Source organism: Hippocampus comes, unplaced genomic scaffold, assembly GCF_001891065.2.
Source record: "Hippocampus comes isolate QL1 unplaced genomic scaffold, H_comes_QL1_v1.1 scaffold54, whole genome shotgun sequence".
NCBI lineage: Eukaryota > Metazoa > Chordata > Actinopteri > Syngnathiformes > Syngnathidae > Hippocampus > Hippocampus comes.
In genome coordinates, this window is record NW_017805825.1 from 237,267 (window position 1) to 256,945 (window position 19,679).

General features: G+C 47.4%; 2 protein-coding genes across 8 annotated transcripts in view; both read right to left on the reverse strand.

Moving 5' to 3' along the window:
* Positions 1 to 30: 30 nt before the first annotated feature.
* srek1 (splicing regulatory glutamine/lysine-rich protein 1) lies at positions 31 to 7,389 on the reverse strand. Of its 6 annotated transcripts, none has more exons than XR_002170260.1 (12): positions 7,140 to 7,388; positions 6,841 to 6,974; positions 3,633 to 3,748; positions 3,232 to 3,378; positions 2,915 to 3,093; positions 2,466 to 2,596; positions 2,289 to 2,391; positions 1,945 to 2,046; positions 1,808 to 1,876; positions 1,621 to 1,726; positions 1,094 to 1,324; positions 31 to 591 (listed from the first exon to the last, which is right to left on the reverse strand). XR_002170260.1 is itself a non-coding variant. In XM_019887069.1 (11 exons), the coding sequence occupies exons 1-11, from the start codon at positions 7,265 to 7,267 to the stop codon at positions 1,214 to 1,216; spliced, it is 1,326 nt and encodes a 441-aa protein (XP_019742628.1). In that variant the 5' UTR covers positions 7,268 to 7,388; the 3' UTR covers positions 877 to 1,213. The 6 variants fall into 6 exon arrangements, 2 of the variants coding, with proteins under 2 accessions (XP_019742628.1, XP_019742629.1); XR_002170259.1 differs by having other exon boundaries at positions 370 to 586; positions 1,161 to 1,324; XR_002170258.1 differs by having other exon boundaries at positions 370 to 591; positions 1,161 to 1,324.
* Positions 7,390 to 7,772: 383 nt separating this feature from the next.
* Positions 7,773 to 19,679, reverse strand: part of erbin (erbb2 interacting protein) — a 23,634-nt gene continuing 11,727 nt past the window's right edge. The window contains exons 8-27 of one of the 2 annotated variants that reach the window (XM_019887039.1): positions 18,222 to 18,285; positions 18,030 to 18,104; positions 17,015 to 17,159; positions 16,577 to 16,649; positions 16,162 to 16,291; positions 15,967 to 16,082; positions 15,606 to 15,675; positions 15,416 to 15,515; positions 14,642 to 14,763; positions 14,399 to 14,575; positions 13,951 to 14,139; positions 13,619 to 13,736; positions 13,011 to 13,194; positions 11,563 to 12,934; positions 10,937 to 11,050; positions 9,940 to 9,996; positions 9,606 to 9,749; positions 9,404 to 9,496; positions 9,184 to 9,258; positions 7,773 to 9,100 (exon numbers count right to left, since the gene is read on the reverse strand). In XM_019887039.1, coding sequence (XP_019742598.1) covers positions 8,993 to 9,100; positions 9,184 to 9,258; positions 9,404 to 9,496; positions 9,606 to 9,749; positions 9,940 to 9,996; positions 10,937 to 11,050; positions 11,563 to 12,934; positions 13,011 to 13,194; positions 13,619 to 13,736; positions 13,951 to 14,139; positions 14,399 to 14,575; positions 14,642 to 14,763; positions 15,416 to 15,515; positions 15,606 to 15,675; positions 15,967 to 16,082; positions 16,162 to 16,291; positions 16,577 to 16,649; positions 17,015 to 17,159; positions 18,030 to 18,104; positions 18,222 to 18,285 — 3,526 coding nt within the window. In that variant the 3' untranslated portion in view covers positions 7,773 to 8,992. The remainder of the gene's footprint in view (positions 9,101 to 9,183; positions 9,259 to 9,403; positions 9,497 to 9,605; positions 9,750 to 9,939; positions 9,997 to 10,936; positions 11,051 to 11,562; positions 12,935 to 13,010; positions 13,195 to 13,618; positions 13,737 to 13,950; positions 14,140 to 14,398; positions 14,576 to 14,641; positions 14,764 to 15,415; positions 15,516 to 15,605; positions 15,676 to 15,966; positions 16,083 to 16,161; positions 16,292 to 16,576; positions 16,650 to 17,014; positions 17,160 to 18,029; positions 18,105 to 18,221; positions 18,286 to 19,679) is intronic. The other variant, XM_019887040.1, reaches the window with a different exon arrangement.

Below are 19,679 nucleotides of genomic sequence, written 5' to 3' on the forward strand. Positions count from 1 at the left end.
TGACACGGACAACACTTTTTTTTTTTTTTATAACAGTGTCACAAAAATGTTTAGAACTAAAACAGCAAAAGCTGGCTCTTACCCCAGTGTCACTCTGCTGCTTGAAAGGTACTGACATGAGAATGGGGATGAAGTCCTTCAGAGGTTGCCAGCTTCGGCAGTAGTCGAGACTGGACGGAGGCTGTGTTTTCGTGTTTTAAGATCAGAAACCCCTTTCACACTGCTTGTCAAATGCAGTCTTTTCCTGGTGTTGCTGTTCTGTGTGAAATGTAATGACATGGACAGGAAGTAGCGGTCGACCCATCCATTTGCCAGCTTCCGATAGGTCGGACCATAGGCGTAACAGAAGCAGGATAAAGTTTTGTTTTGTTTTTTTTAGTGTCAAGTATTAACTGTAAATGGCTGTCTAAGCAAGTTTTTCCACAGTATTGCTGTTTTGCGTGAAAGTTGTTGACAAAGAACAGCAGGGGAAGTCAACTTGCCAGTTGAATCCAGGAGAAGGATCACAGGCAGGATCCACGGCCGGGGCGTGAAGTTTGACACCCCTTTCAAAACGCCTATCAAAGCCAGATTTTTCCAGTGTTGGCTGTTCTGTGTGAAAAGTACCGACATACAATATGGGGTGTTCAATTTGATTCACCAGCATCCGAGGCCGTTATCAGTTTAGGTTTACCACCCTCCTCCGACACACTCGCGCACGCACTTTTCTTTTACAACTGCGCAACAAACAGTTGGAATAATAGGACTAAAAACAGTAAACGTGCCCATAAAAACAGGAAATAAAGCCTCCTCGTAAACGCCACGCCTCGAGCAGGAAACACGGGTGTTTCCTTCCTTTCAAGCTGCCAAAACGGACAAGTGAGGCTCACCGTTAACCGACACGCACTTTTCTTTTACAACTGCGCAACAAAACAAGGACTAAAAACAGTAAACGTGCCCATAAAAACAGGAAATAAAGCCTCCTCGTAAACGCCACGCCTCGAGCAGGAAACACGGGTGTTTCCTTCCTTTCAAGCTGCCAAAACGGACAAGTGAGGCTCACCGTTAACCGCCAATTTTGTGAGCACGCGCCGAAACTTTGCGCGACACGTACCGCCATTTCACACGCTCGCCGCTGCTTCCCGAGATGCAAAAATAGGACATTGTGGCGCTTCACTTGCCCTCCGGGCGGGGGTGGGGGGAGTGACAACTTAAGTCAGTCAGTCGGGCGCTGTCAAACGGACATCCCGTCGCTGCGTGCTTTGTGGACACCGTTGTGCTGCGTGAAGGGGGGCGAGCGGGCGTCCTCGCAGGGCGAGGCCTCTCTGTCGTAATCCCGTCCTACCTGAAACATTCCACACAGTGTCCATGTCAGATCGCAATCGTAAGCCAACTGTAGCCCCTTTCACACTGCACATCAAAGACGGCCTTCTTGGTGACATCCATCTTATGGCATCCTCGACTCAAAGGGCTTTGTTGAAGTGAATGTAGGGGCTTCTATTATGCAGGCTTCTGTAGTGCTTTGGCGCCATCTTGTGGCATTTATAAACATTTCAATTAACTTTTTTTTTTTACTATTAATTTGGGATTACTGCCCTGTGTAAACGATGTGCAAAAAAGGCTAACATGTGCCCGACTTACCTTGTGCGTTTTCTTGCCTCTCGGCCGCTCCTCGTCCTTACGGCTCCTCTTCCTCGATGAAGAGCGTTCCCGTGCTTCTCGGCTGCGCTCGCGTCGCTTTTTAATCCTGAAAACACCCAAGTCAGAACAAGGCGGTGAACATTTAGTTTTGGTTGTATCTTTTCATATTCAACTGCTTGAAAGTCACCTCTTTGGAGAGGGCGACCTGGCCCTTCTGGGAGGGCTCCTCGAGTGCCCCCGACTCCGCCGGCGGACCCTGTGAGTTGCATGTTCTGGTCAAAAATGTGTTCCTTCCACAGAACGGCGCGAGCATTCCGGACCCACCTGGAGTGGCTTCGGCTCCGCCGTCTGTCTCTGGAGCGAGAGCGCCTACCATGGCCACTTCGGGAAGCGCGTGCGTTGTTCCTTGGCCACTTCTGCGGCGGTCTGGAAGCACAAAGGTGGTCAGAACATGGCGACAGAGGAACAATAGTATCGGCCTTATTGTAACATATCCTGAAACCATTAAAAGAATATTTTTTTCTGTTGAATGAAGCACAGTACAGACAACAAAGCTAGTTTAGTTTGTGTATTACAGAGAGTGCTAAACTCACATTGCGTACTTATTTGACACAAGCACGTGCATGTCAATTTGAGCCAGGAAAGCCCTTGAAAAAGGGACGCCTCACCCGTGTTTGGAGCGTGATCTCCTACGCGAGCCGGAGCGAGATCGGGACCGCGACGGGCGGCGTGTTCTCCCAGAGTGAGCAGCATAGCGTTTCTCCTTCTCCGCTGTGGATGACAGAAGACGGCGAACCGATTACCCCGACAGCGACGATGGTTCGGGACGTGGGCCGCCGTCATACCTGGCTCGATGGCGGCGGCGATGGTGGACTGCGCCTCGCGCACGCGCTTCATCACACTCTCTAGCTGCTTGGCGGCGGCCTGCGGCGTCATCTCGGGAGGCTTCACGATGGCGTTGTTGGAATGGTTCACCCTGACGGTATCAAAATGAATGACATCTGCTTACCGTCATTAACCAGGGTCATGACCTTCAGAATTATTTGACCAGCATTATTTTGAGCTTTAATTGGAATAATAGGATGCCTTGACAAGGGTGTGCTGTACCCACAAGAGTCCAAGAGACGGGTCATAAACTAACTGATCTAGTGTGTGTGATCTCCTTAAGCCACACCCTCCTTTTACACAAATACACCACCTCATATGCTGAAATCCGAAAAGCTCTCAAGTTTACACAAATTGGATTTACGGGACCAAATCTGCCTCAATTTGAGCCAGGAAAAACTGTACGTACTTGAGGGGCCGGTCTCCAAACATGACGCCGTTGAAGGTGAGCGCCCGGGCGACAGCATCCTGCTCGACGAACTCCACAAAAGCAAAGCGCGAGGGCTGCGTCTCATCACCCGCCATGCGCACAAACTTCACATCGCCGACCTGCTGGAAGAAGTCCAGGAGTTGCTCTGCCGTCGTCGTCTGTAAACGGAACACCATCAAATTACAACAACACAGGGGATTTCACTGCACGCAAATCTTGGAGGCGATCGCCATTTTTTTCCCACAAACTCTGTGTGACAGCGGTGATTGGTTGATCTGTTAATGGCCAGGACTCACCTGTGAGTTCAAGTTGCCTACGTAGACTGTCCTCCTGATTTCGTCCACCTTGGTGGGGTCCACGTTGCCCATGAGGGGAGGCTGGGGGAGCGAGGCAGCGGCGGGGTCCAGGGGGGTGGTGACATGGCCCACCAGGGGGAGGCTCAACTGCGTGCACGTGGCGGTAGGGTACAGTACAAGGTACAATTAACCAGAGTGGCCAGAATAGCTAATATACATTTCCGGTTGGGATGTACAGGGGAACCTTGATTTAAAAGACTGATTGGAGGAAGGATTGTCCATTTTGAGCCCACTGCTAATTACGGCAATGCTAAGCTAATGTCCATGCTTAGCATTAGCTTTGATGAGACAGCTGCCCATGGTAATATATACAATGCGGAAGAAGCTTGTGTACAACTCACGTTCTGCAGCGGGGTGGGTGTTGGGATGGGGAGCAGACCCCTGCCGGGGAGCAAGCTGTGCACGGGGGCAGAGGGTGCCAAAAGCGACAAGGCCTTGGCCTCTTCCGGAATCTTCCCTGCAGGGTACACACAAATAGCAGCTGCTCCAAAAACAGCAAAAACAAAACATCCCCGCGCCTTTGTCTCTCTCTCTCTCACACACACACACACACACACACACACACACACACACACATACACACACACACAGAGTAGACACGTCTTCTAATATCTTAACTGTTTATCTTACCACAAGCTAAAATACTCTACCATCGCTGTGTGTCAACACTTTTTGGATGTGTTGATCACCTGAACTTGAAATATGTTGCTTGTGAAATGTGTGCTCAATGCTGCGGGGACAAGTGTGTGTGCTCGTGTGTTTGTGAGATGGCAACACAAGGCAATCCCGGCGATGGCGGTAAACACACATTAGACGCAGCGACAACAACAAACTATCTTGCTCTCCTTGGTGCGGAGCAGGGGGCCTGTGCCAACAAGCACACTGTTGCCATAGTAACGGCGGTAACATATGAAGCTTCTGAGCTATGAAGAGATGGACCACTTCATTAGGTACACTCTTTATAATTGTGCAGTTTGTCGCACGAGTCAGCAACGGTGGCTTGGTGACACAGGCCCGACGACGGCACCGCCGTGTTCCATTGAAATCAGGTCTGCGTCACACATCATCATCATCATCAATTTAAAGACTATTTAATCATAATGGCGAGCATCCACATGAGCTACAAAACGTCCGAGTGGGCTTGAGAAGAGGTCAGAAGATGTTCTCACTCTAGCTCGCTTTCTCTGTCACTACGGCAACGACAAGAGAAGCAAGTGTTAGTCATCCTCCCTCTTAGCATCCCGCCGCATCATCATGCCGGCTCAATCACAAACAAGCTGCAGCAGGAGAGAGAGAGAGAGAGAGATAAGGGGTGTATGGGGGGGCGGGAGGGTTGGACAATAATGATAATAATAATAATAATAAGACAGTGGTGCCTTGACTTATTGAAACCAAACCACATAACTTCATCTTAAGAAAGTTGGCTAGCTTGATGCTAGCGCAATGCAAAAGTCAGAAGAGCGAACAAAATTAGCTTATCTTTGCCGGAGTATTAACATTATTATCCTTTAAACAAATGATATTTGGAGAAAAAAAAGGTGGAGCAACACATAAAGACAGAGTATATAATAATATTCACAGGAACATTTTCTTTCAATTGTGCGAAAAACAACCAATATCACTGCAGTTTACTTGTGACAGTCTTCCTCAGGTCTCGTCATCAAAGATTATATGTACAGGTATGCGTGTATAAAACTGCCCCTTGGTGGCCAAGGTGCGCACACCAGAAGAAGGAACATAATGCCCCCTGAAATTATCATGATCACAAAATGTTTCGTTCTTCACATTATAATGGGGGGGGGGGTGCTTGAACAAATTAATAGAGTATCAATTAATTTCATGGTGTAAATGGAACCTGTCAGTCAAGGTACCACTATAATAAAAATAACAACAAAAAAACAAATATAAAAACACGGACGCTCCAGAGACAGACAGACAGACAGACAGACACAGAGAGAGAGAGAGAGAGAGAGAGAGAGAGAGAGAGAGAGAGAGAGAGAACCACCTTTTTGAGACAGCAGAAGTTGAACATGGGGTGGGGGGATAAAATGTATGAAAAGAAAAAAAAAACAAAAAGAGAGACAAGGTGTCCATCTTGGAGGGCTCCTGGTCTCATGATCACTGACGCCTCGTGGGGCCCCCCTGCCCCGTCATCGAGGACGTAGGCCTGGTTAACAATGCCTCAATGACTCAGGCTTAGTAGTGTGGTCGTGTATCTGATATGCACACATAATCACACAGAAAACAAACAAAAAGCCAAATTAATCAAGTCCGTCCAGGTAGCAACGTCTACTTTTGTGTTGCTGACAGGGGGAGGAGGGAAAAAAACTGGAGGAGGTAGCAGTGCCCCCCCACAAAAACAGGTTATGGCGTATTAGGAGCTTTGGTGGGTATGCTTTATTTTAGTCTACTCCTGATGTATATTTCATTTATTTATCTTTCTCGCGTCTAAATACGTTCGGAAGTAGATAAACATGTTCATGTCAATTCATGGTTCATTTGCCTTTATTTTAGCATGAACCTAACCTATAAGACTAAAACATCTTATCTATAATAAACGTTAGATTGTTTATTATAATACGGGTTCAATTATGGCAAGTTTGGGTTGAATCCCCTTTTAACAAATACATGGGAAGAAGACCCTGAAGAAAGAAGTGCATATTAAATCGGAAAAAAGATGATTATTTTTAAAAATCGTTCAGCCCTAGTCCACACTATCTGTACGGCTAAGGAAGTGAAACGTACACCATCTTTTAACCGCTTTCTTTACGACACCAAAAACACCCACAGGTCACTTTGACCCAGAAAACATGCAAACAATGAATGTTCACCATATTAGTCTTGCAATGTGTTGTACAGTATGTAGTCAAGTGTAATGAGTATCCATCCAGCCATTTTCTAGCCTGCTTTTTTCGAGGCTTATCCCAGCTGACTTTAAGTGCAAGCCAGGGTACTCCCTGGACTGGTTGCCAGGCAATTGCAGCCCTTATAGAGACAAACAACATACACAAACAACCATTCACACTCATGTTAGCATCACTGGACAATTTTGTTTTGAATTAACCTGGGATAGCTTTGTGGCAAGGACTGTAGAGAATTCACACTCACTGATGGACAATTTAGAGTCTTCTGTGAACCTAATATGTATGTTTTGGAAGAGTGCTCTGAGAAAAGAAACAAGTACTGGGGAAAAAAACATGCAAACGCCACACATTATTCAGGAAACTGAGTTTGGAACCCCGAACTTCAGAACTGTGAGGCTGACGTGCTAACCACGACTGCACCATGTTGCCTTGACCGGAAGTCGTCGTGCATTTCGAATATTAAAATAATTGAAACTGAGAAAGTCATTTATACTGCGGAAAGGGGTTGGGAGTGTGTGACTTTCAGCATCCACACAATGGAACGTAAAAGCTACGTGCACGCATGCTATTCAGTAATAACCAATTAAGAAACTGCCACAAGTCAACCGCAAGAGCGAATATTTGAATAGAAAGGAAGGTCATTTTGAAGTCAACAGACATTTTGAGGCCTTTAGTTCGAACTCACCTTCGGCACAGGGTACAACTATGAGGGCTCTGTCCATAAAAACAGTGTTGGTGAGATGCTGCGCCACACCAACACTGGAAGATTCTCGATACTTGACATAGCACACTTTGGACGAGAAGGAGAGTGTGGTGTTGCTAAAGGGAGGGCAACAAAAAGGAGGAAATTATAAAGATTGAAAACAATCACCTGTGACGTCGTTATATGTTGGTTTTAGGAATTCTTTTATAACGAGGACCAAGCGCGAGCGGCACAGCCGCGGTGTCGCCTGATCCTGTCGAGCCGCCGCACATCGCTCTTACTCGGGTGGGTAGAGCCGCAGCTCCTCGATGTCCCCGAGGAAGCCGAAGAGAGTGCGCAGCTGCTCGCTGCTCACCGCGGAAGACAGATTGGTCACTTGGACGACGGCAGTCCCGGGGATCCCGCTCATCGTGAAAACTGACGTATTTAAGACTCCCAAAATGTTTATATCCGCCGAGTAATTATTCGTCTTTTTTTACGTCGGAGGAGGAAAGATTCGCTGGCTTCTTTTGACTGGAAAAATGAGATACCTTAGTAAGGTTGAAGCCCACTACCGCCCCCTGACGGTGGAGGTCGTAGTTTACATTCCAGATCTACGCTTATCAGAAAATTAACGGTAGACTTTCTACAAAAAATAAATCAAAAGATACAGCTGCCACACGTTTCAAGTACATTCGAAGTGGGTTGTAATCATATTTGAACACAAAAAGCACCAGAATACTCTCCTTACACCACCTGCATGGTCAATACAGTCACAGTAGTAGACCTAAGTGTTAATCAAAAATGAGTTTCATTCCTAAAAACTACATTTAATGTTATTGTAAACCACTTGAAATTTGGAAATAAAGCATTCTCAATAAAATGGCCATGTAAGTCTTGGAAACGTTTTAATGAAAATGACCAAACCAATTATGCACAGTGTGAAAGAGCATGGTTTAATTTTCCACAGGTGTTAGGCCAGATACGATTCATTATGTACAAAATCCGGAATGCCATGTGGATGCACGTCTGTGGTCAATAGAAATATACTAGCTACATGTGAACACAGGTGCCCTCTCTCTCTGTTGGAACTTGTTGTTGCTGGTTGTACAATTGGAAAAAAAAACAAATTCAGCTGTGTGCGTACATATTTACACTTTTTGATTACGAACATTGAAAAAAAAAAAACAGAATTGGCCCGCTAAAAATAAATAAGACGTGAGCATCCCAAACAGATCCACGTGGACAAAGATCAATAGTTTCCCAAGATTGTCGACAAAAAGACAACAGTTTGACATGTATATAAACGGCACAATTTCAAACAAACAAGATGTTAAACATGCTCATCCTTTCGTCATTTGCTGACCCGCCTTCAACTACAATTGATAAAAGTGACACATTTACACAAAACGCACAGACTCTTCTTCTCCACACTATTTTATACTTATAATATATATAGATTTCATGTGCTATTTCATTACAAAACTCTCTTGTCCATTTATAAAATCATGTAAAATCATCGGTGGTGTTACTAAAAGGGTTTTAAAAAAATCTAAAGGTGGAAAAAAAAAGGCTTTATTGCTGGAAAGTGTGAATATTGCTTGTTGAAACAGTTCAAGGTCTTCTTATGGCACTTGCTTTTCTCTTCGCATGAGTCAAATCTACGGGAATGGTTCCCCCCCCCAAAAAAAAGGCAAAAGTGGCGCTCTCCCAAACGAATGTGCGAACAAACTTTAAAATAAAGGCAAAAAAAGGATTAAATGTGGACCAGCTCTGACTGGAAAACTCCTACTACCATCCTTGCGTTGGTCACGTGGAATAAAAAGCTGAGATAGGCTGCGTGTCTGAATTTCACGTCCACTCTCTAAGCATGTAACATTGTAATGTCATACGGCTCTATTGCTGCTTCAACATGCTCCCCGCAAAAAATACAAAAAGGGAAATGGGGGCAACAGCCTGCTCCCTAGTGGTCACGGAGAGAAGGGCAGCTCAAGTCTTCGGCAGCCTTTTTTTCTTTGGGGAGGGAAGGAAAAAAAAAAAACACCAAAACACAGTGACAGTCCTCTCGACCACTGCGTCAACACGCTTACATTCAAAGTTTCTTGTGTACAAAAATAACTCTCCCGCTTCCACCCCCACCCGCCCCCGTTGCCATTTACGCTTGGACGTCTCTCACGATTGTCAGATCCACAGTGCTGGGGAAGGTCTTGAGGAGGGAAACGGCGTTTCCATGGTCGATGTTCACAAAGCTGTAGCCATTCGCCTGGCAACACAAAAAAAAAAAACACACGATCAACACCCCTGATCGAGGCAACTGAAACATGTCATAATGGAATGGTGACATACTTGGATAATTTTATCACCAGGCTGAAGAATCTTGGATGCCGGACCTTCGGGCTGGACCCTGGTCACAAAGATGCCCTGAAAGCAGGGATCAGATCAATTATATTATTCTACTTAAACATCGTATACAGATATAATTTGATCCTCTGCCGTTGTTTGTTTATTATTTTCACAATTTCTCGGGATTTAATGCACACACATTCTGTACGGGGAGAAATTTTACATTGTCATCTGGACGAAAGGGGTTTCCACGACCTCCAACTCCTCCAGATATACTGAAACCAAGTTCTGGATTTTTCTCCACCTTCACATGGATCTGAAACGCAATGCAAATGTTGATTCGTATTTTTTTTAAATTAATTAATTCAGAATATTCACGCTTGGTGTTCATTAAACAGCTGGTCGATTGTAACGTCCAAACTGACCTCGTGCGGTGGCCGCGGGGCCTGCTGAGAGACTTTGAGCATCAAGTAATCGATGAGCTGCTCTCTGGAGGGATGGCGGACCATGGACGTCTGACTCACGTGAGGACGAGCGGACGGGACCACCTGACCGTTCATCAGAGGCACCTGGCACAACAAAACACACGCTAACGTCAAAGTCAAAGCTTCTTGTCACCAAGGGCACAGCGGTCATAACATTCAGGAAGGAAGTGGTAATGACTGATATAGTAGATTGACGGCCACGTTCTACCATAAAGTCAAACACGGGAAAAAACCAAAAAAAAACAAAAAGAGGATGCGAGGGATGTCTACCTACTTTTCTGCGGAAGTCCATGGTGTAGCTCTGCTGCCCAGGTGGACCAAACACGTCGTCCTACGAGAGACAACACCGAGTTGATTATTCACACAACTCATATATTAAACACAATGACAACAGACAATGTGGAATTGATGAGTGAAAAGTTACTTGAAGGGAGCGTCTGCCTTCTATCTACATGCTGAGCGTCTGAATTCTACTGACAAGCTGAGCAGCACACTACATGTATTCTGCACACTACATGTAAATGCATTTCCACCACAGGAATCTTTGGAGAACGTAGGTCGGGCCGACATCCTGAGGGATGTTATCTGCATTGCTGAACTTATCCAAAAAGAAGCTTTAAAGTTCAAGAACTACGAGGGACCAAGAACCAAGTACCTGGAAGTTGAGGTGGAAATGCAGCTGCATTATTAGAATACCATTACAGAATATCAATCTCTCCTCTACTGATTCTAGCGACACTTACCTTACCGCAAGCACTCAAAGACACTTCTCAGGCCAAAACGCAAAGGTGCAAGTGGACGACCAAGCAAGCAGCAGAGGGAATTTAAAAGACAATCATGATGATGTCACAAGATGGCGAGATGCTGATGACATCATCATCCATGCGTGATAATCATTCATTTGAACATGAATGCGAGCTTCATGGGGCCTATTGTTGTTGTTTTGCCTTTGATTAATGTTCTACTGCCTCTATACCAGGCGTGTGAGAAAGTTTCAAGTCTTAAAACTATCAACGTTAAGCAAGATACTAATAATAATCCAGCAAGTGATGTCATTACTTGAGTTAAGCACTCCACTCACTCCCCGCCGTTGCACAAGTCCAATGGCGGGGAGTGAGCGGAGTGCTCCAAAGGCATGCGCCGGTGAACAACTCCAACATACTCTCACTTACACGCCTATAAGTGTCAGATGATTGCGGAGTGAAGCGGGAGAGGAGACACGGACGGGGGTAAGGCTTGCGGCGCGGCAATGGCCGCCGGATGGTACTCACGCTGAAGGCGACGTAGGGCCTGAATACGTCTCTACAGCTGCCGTAGCAGCAGCTGCGGTGCGGCGAGCAGCCGAGCGGAGCGTTATAAGAATTAAAGGAGCGGGACAGCGCGTTCTGAACGGCGGCGCCACCCCACGACGTCAGCGGCGGCCGTGCAAACGCACCCAAAGACATGCACAAACACATGCAAGAAAGAACAAAGGCTTCAAGCATGGCTAAAGAGAGGAATCTTTCTCTTTCCTCAAAAACAAAAAGCAGCGATAAACCCCTCACCTCAAATACTATCTTAAAAAAGGAACAGGTGGAGCTTTTAGATGGCAGTAAAGCTGTGCTTTTATCTCTCTATTTTTTTTTTTTCATCCACGGCACCAATTATTAATTTTCCTGTGGCCCAGGACTTTGTTGGCATCTTAGAGCATTATAGAAAGGGCATAAAAAACACACGAGTGAGTTCCACAATATATACCTTGTGATTATTTTTGTCTGGTGGTGTGCCATGAGACTTTTTAAATATGAATTATGTGACTTGGCTGAAGAAAGGTTGTGAATCACCGAGTCGGTGTTATAAGTGTAGTTCAGCTTTAAATCTTTCTCTCTCTTTTTTTTTTTATTTGATTTTTTTTTACCTTTTCCATCTTTTTTGCCTCAATGTGCCGCATCACTTGGTCTCTCCAGTCGGCCGGCACCCTTCCCGGTGTCCCCGACACAAGGCCGGGCCCGTCCAGGAGCGAGTGCTCCGACTTCACCCTGACGTTAGGTCTCTTACTGGGGCTGCTGTGAGCATAGTGAAAGTCGCTGACCGACATGGTCCTCTCCGGGAGCTCGTGCGGTTGTGACCGGACGCTGGGCGGCCTGATTGGAGCGGCTATGTCAATGCTGTACGTGCGGGTGGATATGGGCCGCTGCGCTGCCTGACTCATGGCCAGTGGTCCCCTGGCAAGGGTGTGAATGTCCCGGTAGGTTAGGTAGTCGCCCTCGGGCAACTGCATGCGGCGAGGCTCGCCTACGGAGGTGGCGCTGCTCTGCCGCTGTAGAGTGCCTCCACTGGACTGGTTGCTGGTAGAGTGGAGCCTCTCATTGGCCCACATGTCCCCTGGAGGTTTGGATCCCGCAGCGAGGCCTCTTTGCTGGGGCTGCGGCGGGTAGGGCGGTGCCTGATTCCGATTCGAGTAGTTGGTGTTGGCGAGCGAATGGGCGGCAGTGGGGAGGTAGCCTTGGCGCTCCGGTGGCACGGGTGTCCTCTGGGCCCACATGCCATCTTTGCTTGAGTACTGGACGTTGTACTGAGGCGGCGAAGTGCCGACGGCACCGCTGGGGGGCACTGGGTACCTGCTGGTGCTGCTGGGGGGGATGGAGGAAATTAGCGGGTCCGAGCATGGGTAGACTTGAAGGGTGTGATCGTCGAGCAAGGAGGCGGACTTGCTCCTGACTATACTCTGGCCTTGAGCCGTGGACGCTGGAGCGGGGCCGCCGCCGGCCGCCATCCTGCTCTCTGCTGTGCCGTCGTCGTCAAACGAGTACATTTTCATGCCACCCTCTTCGATGTTGCCGACGCTCCGAGACTTGCTAACCTGAGAAGGATGGCACCTCCTCTCGGGGGACAGTTCCTCGGTGCTGCGAGACATCTCGCCGCCAGCCGAGGACCCATCACTAACCTGCTGGTTTCCGTTCTGCAAATGGTGGTTGTCAAAATCTCGTTTGCTGTCCACCTCCTCCTGTCTCACTAAAGCATTATGAGGCTCCACCATGTTGTCTGTAGGCGGGTGCGAAACGTTCATGTTGATCTGGTCCCACTTGGTGTAGCCGTCTCCCAGGCCGTTATTGAGTCCCTTCTCAATGAAGGCCAGTCGGGCTTCCATTGTCAGGTCGTAGTCACCCGCCGGCTCGGTGGCACCACGCTGGACCCTCAGGAGTGCCTGGAGGGACGTTTCCGAGCCATTGCCATTGTGGAGCAGCTCGCTGGTTTCTTTGGAGGGGTTCATGTTCTCATCCTCGTGCCTGGAATGAAGACAGCGGCCGAAATCAGAAGTGGAACATTGTGAGGTTTCAAAAGAACGCTCAGCGTGTTGCAGACCTGCTTTTGGGGAGGAAGGGCATCTTGGCTTCCCTCTCGGGGGTGCACAGGGAGTTGTCTTGGCTGCTGTCGGTGGTCAGTGACACAGAGTCCGACATGCGTGACGGCGACGAGCAGTTGCTATTGTTCTGGTTGCTGTTGGCAACCGTGTCGTCAAGCAGCGAGTCAACGTCCTTGCTGTCGTCTGTACGTTCAAAACCACACGCCGTTACTCATCCTGCCTTTTCTTTCGCTTGATCAGAGCTTCTCAAAATGCGGTCTGAGCATCCGCAAGCCAGAATGTGGAGATGCTCAAAATAATTTGCAATATGTCACTAAAACAATGTACATACTGAACCAATGTTTCCGTTTCGAAATGTTTTACAATAAGTATCACCTAACAAAACACTCAGCTCTCAAAGTACCATGATCATCACAATCCATAGATCTAAACGTACACAATACATTTAAAGAATGCTTCGATTCAAATATATTTCACAGGAGGTCAAAATAAAAATGAACGGCAAAACCAATTGCTCCCTCCTACCTGAGCGTCACCGCTTTTGCAACATAAATGTCTTCCTCCAGGGTGCCCTGGACCCAAAATGTTTGCGAAAAACAAAATGCACCTTTTTTGTCTTTACTCAGCGACACCACTTTGGGCTGGTTAATGGAGATCTCGATGAGAGGCGGCCTCATCTCGGCAATCTTCATCTCCTCCTCTTCGTCAGACAGTTCCTCAGAGTCCTGGACGGAGGGGGGAAAAAAAAAAAAGCTTTCAGGGGTGTCCTGGGAGTCTGGCCCTGGGAGGGGGCCCCCACTTGCAGCCTGCATTAAAAGTTACATCTCATAAACACAAGTTGAACAGGCCCCACTCTTCTTCCCATTTGTTTGTATATGGTATCGAGTGGATAAACTTTGGACACGTGTACGTTTGATTTAGCGCCTTTGGTGCACTTACCTCCAGCGTGTCCTCGTGGTTTATGGTGGAGCTCTCAGATGACTTGAGAGGGGCCTGTTGGGAACTGAAAGACTCAGACTCGGTGTCCCTAGATACTGCCTCTGGAATGTTTGGAATGGTGAAGGTGGCGTTGCAAGCTTTGGCCTCCAAGTCTGACGCCAGGCCGTTAGGGCGCGGAGCTTCGATTACCTGCAGCAAAATTAGGAATGTTAACATATGGAATCGTGCCTTTTTAATAGCTCGTATACATATAGTTGAGTCCGTTTCAAGCTTTTATGGTATCAAAACATTTTCCGGGAGCATTTTGCTAACAATGCAAAGTCGCTATCGAAAAATGCGACATTTGTTAACTGTAACAACAGAGCAAACACGACGACGAAAATGCAAACTTTTGTCTTCTGAATCACTTATGCGGCAGACGCGAGACGAAAGCCGCAATTCACAAGACCTTGACTCCCACGTCCTGCACGCCAACGTGGCTCCTCTCCGCGGGTGGCTTTGGGTCTCTCCCCGACTCTTCGCTCGACTCGTCCTCCTTGAGCCGGTGTGCCACTGACTGGGCCGTCTTCACCATGTTCTTCAGCTCGTCGGGATACGGCGTGGGATAACGCTTCAGGTTGCCCTCCTGGCGGAGACACGTTCATGAGATGGGACGACCGGGAAGGGGTTTCTTGGGAAGGACGCAAGGTACCCTCGGGGGCGCTTCCCTCTCGTCCTTGTCCTCGTCGCACTCGAAGGCCACTTGAGCTCGGTGCTTGCGCTGTTCCTCCCACAAGGCTGGATTGAAGCTTTCCGAGTCGGAGTTGGGAATGTCTGGAATGCAAGCGGGAGAGCTATCGTTCACAAAAAGGATCAATATTCATTTGACAAGGCAGTTCACACCTTGACTTTTGCGTTCAATACGTTCTGTGGCAATACTTTTTTTTTTTCCCCCCAGTTATTGGAGAATTTACAGCTGGTGTTTCATTTGAAATATTATTAAATCTCTTCCTATTTTCATTTTGCTGCCTGACTGTAGTAAGTGTGAATTCAATCTTTACAACTGAAGCACATTCTGAAGATTTGGAGTCAATACTGTGCTGCTTGCTGTCCTCTCAGGGGATCTGCAGCTTAAAGCAATTTTAACCACAAGGTGGCGCAAGGACAACAGAGACTTCTGAAAATTGCAACATTTCACCCAAAACACAACTTGTTCATTCATTTTGAGTGATTTCTTCACGTGGATGATCATTTTATCAGATCAAGTGTGTGAGAGTTATAGTTTGCGTCACATGATGCCAGGAGAGGCCGCCTGTGTCGTGATTTCTTCACGTGGATGATCATTTTATGAGGTCAAGTGTGCGACAGTTACGGTTACTCCCAAGAGGAGGTCGGTTTGCGTCACATGATGCCAGGAGAGGCCGCCTGTGTGTTGGGTAGCACCTATTAAAAATGCATTCGGGTCAACCGAAGGCTCTGCACTCACAGTCCTCAGTTCTGGTCTGCTGCGGGAACATGTAGTTGGTCAGTACGGTTTTTTGGGTCTCGGGCTCCTCTTCCTTCTGCAGCGGGATCAGCGGTTTGGACTGCAAGAGAATGACCGGGAAAGACGATCACGCTCTCAATGAAGTCTGAAAAAGAATTGTCTTGAACGAACGGTGATATGGGGTCGTTACCTGATTTTCAGACAGCCACATGGCGGTCATTTGGCTGAGTTTCGTGAAACTGTACGGGAGGTTCTTCAGCCTGAAGAGGATCAAAAACACTCAGTCGCACAGAGAAATAAGTGGAAAGGCTTTAGGAGCACTTTAAGGGTCAGTCGAGCGTGAAGGTTTAATGGATGTGGAGGTGGGGGGGGGGGGCTTGTGAATGAAAACAGTACAAATTCTAGAGGTTGTGTAATGACAAGTGGGGGGGTGGGGGGAGTCAAAGAGCATATCAGGTTCCAGAGGATTGCGGGCTAATGAAGGGATCTTTGGTGCCGTCATTAAGTGTCTCTGCTTACGAGAACACACACGTGTTAGGTACCACACTCACTTGTTGTTGCTCAGATTGATGACCTTCAGCTTCTGCATGTCGCCCATCTCCTCCGGCAGCGACTCCAGCTTGTTGGAATGCAGGAACAGCACGGTGGCGTTCTTCCAGTTGCCCATCTGTCATGAAAAACGCAGCTGCAGATGTTTAGATGGGCAACGCCGACACGAGCGAAGGGACTACCCGAGGTGCACTCGCCTCGGGGGGGAGCCGGCTCAGAAAGTTGTGATCGGCGGCAAAGGTGCGCATCGCCGCGCACTGGCCGATGGATGGCGGCAAGGCTTCGATCTCGTTAAAGCTGCAGTCGAGCTCGTCCAGAGAGGTCAGCCTGACGGGCGGGATTCAAAAAACAGAGTTCAGTCGATTTCTGGGCGCCGGCTACTAATCTAATTGCTAACATATGGACTCATCTTTAAAACCCTGACACCGGTGGGGGGCTCATAAATCCAACAACAACAACATGCGCTTGCATAAACAATCAATACAATGCAACTTTCAATCCTCGCGGCGGATTAAAATCAACCATCTTTGCAATATGCGCCAGACCTACTCTCAACGCGGGAGATAATTACTTGTTTGGAAGAAAGTGAAGGATTAAGAGGTTGATCCTCACCCTCCGATGGAGTCGGGAAGCTCCATCAGTTGGTTCTCATCCACCTTCAAAGCTGTCAGTTTCTTCAACGAGCCTGAGAATCAAAGAGTGTGTTACAAAACAACAGATCAGGGTGCTTAGCGACAAGAAACTTCCATCACATTGGATTACGGAAAAGTGTCATCAATACACTTGCTCTACTGCAAATAAATCCCCACTTGTGTGATGGTGTTGTGTTCATGGTCCAGAGCGGGATAGCAAACGAAATATAAACGCATCACTTTGAACTGACATCTCATCTGATGCCTAGTTTTTATTTTAGGATTCATCTTTGGAAACTCTGTTCATTATTCGTCTTCTGGTGAATGAATTGTCCTTCATGGGGGCCTCAAAATGCCCCAAAATTCACTTTTTCCCCCCTTTTTACACGCGTGTCTATCCTGTTGGAAAAAGCGTTACCGATAGAGCACGGCAGCTGCGCGAGGGCATTGTTGGACAGCAGCAGGTCTTGCAGACTCTCGCAGCCGCAGATCTGCTCGTCCACCATCTCCAGGTTGTTCTTGGACATGTCTAGGTAGAGCAGTTGCTTGAGCGTGCCCAGCATCTGACAACAAGTACAGACAAAACCAGCGTAAGGATGCGGATCCAGACAAAGAGTTGTGTTGCTTGCATTCTGGGCCAAAAGAACCTTGAGCGCGCCCAGCATCTGACAAGTACAGACAAAACCAGCGTGAGGATGCAGATCCAGACAGAGAGTTGTGTTGCTTGCATTCTGGGCCAAAAGAACAAACTGATAACGATCGAGCAGATGTCAAAGTTAAGCAGTGTGAGTTTCACTGAACAACAAACTGTGGGGGAAAAAAAAACCAAAAAACAAAAAAAAAAAACAACAACAACAACAGTGAAAGCTGGCTTGTTGATTGTCGTGAGTTTCACTGTAAAAAACAAAAACAAAAAAAAAACAACAACAACAGTGAAAGCTGGCTTGTTGATTGTCGGAATGTTCACTTTGTCTAAATTGGGCGTTTTCAAACTTTTGATGAAGTCCCGCTTCAAAAAATACGCATCCCTGAATATTTATTCTTGAGAGGCTGAAATCAGATTTGGACAATCGTAACCTAAACAAGGTTCAAAACAATAAATCCATGATCTAAGTAGTTGTCAATTGACCTCACAATGTTTTAAACGACTGATTGTGTTGCAGCTCGAGCTGTAAGCAAAGGAGCACAAGCGTTGGAACGGATTAAACAGTCAAATGCGCCGCTGCGTTGGAAAAGATGAAAACTGTACTTAAAACTCATTCACTCCCAAAGACGTTTTTAAACGTCTTTTCAGACTCGGTCTAGAATTGGCTGGTACTGAATGAGTTAAGTAATTCCGAGCGCACAAAAGTGCAAAAACAACTGGAAATGCTGCGATATGTATTGCAGATCAGTCGTCGGCGATGCCACTTTTTAATCATTCAAGTCATTACCCCTGGCAACGACGTCAGCCGGTTTCCGTCCATCCAGAGCTCTTTGATTCCAGTCAGCTGCTCCAGTACCTCAGGCTGCAGACGGCGCGGTGAGAAAAAAAGAGGTTCAAAATGTGCGTGTGGTTGGAGAAAAGTTCCGTGTGCCAAGTGGAGCTTTGGTAACAGCCCCGTCAATGCCACAGGGACGCTCACCACTTCAGTGAACTCGTTGCTGCCCAGGTCCAATCTTTCCAGCTGTGTGAGTTTGTGCATGCTCCTGCGGACAAACACGCACGGTCACAACGCCTTTAGGGTCATAAAATGTGTCAGTGCCGAGCGAGGGGGAAAAAAAAAAGCAGATATTAGAAGCAACGCGGGCCCGGTCCTTCAAGCAGGCCTAGGTGGCATTGGTTTTGGCTAGCCATCATGTCGACGCAAAGCAGAAGCCCACCGACGGCTCTGTTTAGATATCGGGGGCTCCTCATAAAGTGAGAATATGAGACATGCAAAACGTCGCCGCTGACAACCTTCTGAGTGCACTTCGCAACAATCTGGAGCCCCCGCTGTGAAAAAACTGACACTCAACATAGAGCGGGTATACAGATTGGCATTTTTTTTTTTTAAACAAAATACTTCCTGCGGTAAAAACTTGATTCATTGCGAAAATGTAACCGACACTCATTGGACAGCGACGTAGCTGTCAACCAAGCGGTGTTTTGTACTTATAATGAGCCGTGCAGAATTATCCGGAATGATCGGTGCGGCTTGTGACTCCTAAAAGGCAGCGGGTCCCCGCTGTGTGAGAGCGAGTCCTTGAAAAGGCTTTCTTTGTCTGCGGAAACATTTGTTGACATCTCCAGAGATGCCTGTGGGTCACCCGGGGCAACCCTCATGATGGTCGCTGCCTCTCTTTGTAAGGTCAGTCGGCCTTGTAATGGCTCTGGTGTCTGTCACGTAAACATGCGGGAGTGGATACAAAATGGAAGGCAACAGGAGGATGCAAGTTTCCTACCAATCAAGTGTCATATGCAACAACCAAGTCAATCTTTGGTCAGCTGCCTATTTCCACCCAAATCTGCCTTTGAGCAAGCCCTTCTGAATTTTGCCAGATAGTGACATTACAATGTGGCGAATTGACATCATACCGGGCGCATACCGCCTTGTTCCGCTTCGAAACTTGGCGGTCAAAGATCCGCCGTTTTCAAGGGACAGACTACACAAGAACAGTATGACGTCAAAACCAAAAGTCAGATTTGCACGAGCTTCGGATAGGTGAAACAACCTCTTCATACACGGCGGGGCGTTGGATTGGGGGGGGGGAGTGGGGGGGGGGGGGGGTCATATGTTTGCTGCATGCGCCGCATGCATGGATCGGCGACAGTAATTGACAATTGTCTTTGCAAGCACAATCAAGTTTATAAACGCAGTTTGAGATGCCAATTTAGAGTCTGTACTAACTGTTCTAGTGACTTTTATTTTATTTTATTTTTTTAAGTGAGTTTACTTCCAGCTAAGGAACACACAACATGAGCGGAATCAATTTCGCAGTGTTGCAGGTTTCCCCGAAAAAGCACCTGGAGCGTTCTATGTCTGTCCAACCCTCACCTCGCCTTTATGGTAAAAAGATTACAAAACCTGTCGCAGCAAGCATGCGGGGAAGAAAAGTGGGGG

Bases quoted from the DNA above. Each gene is read 5' to 3' on its own strand.
- srek1 (XM_019887069.1), bottom strand. From the start codon at position 7,267: ATGAGCGGGATCCCCGGGACTGCCGTCGTCCAAGTGACCAATCTGTCT. The intron at 3,749-6,840 runs GTGAGTTCGAAC...TGTACCCTGCAG, and splicing joins AGTTGTACCCTGTGCCGAAG to GGAAGATTCCGGAAGAGGCC. The intron at 2,392-2,465 runs GTATGACGGCGG...TGTCATCCACAG, and splicing joins CGCCGCCGCCATCGAGCCAG to CGGAGAAGGAGAAACGCTAT.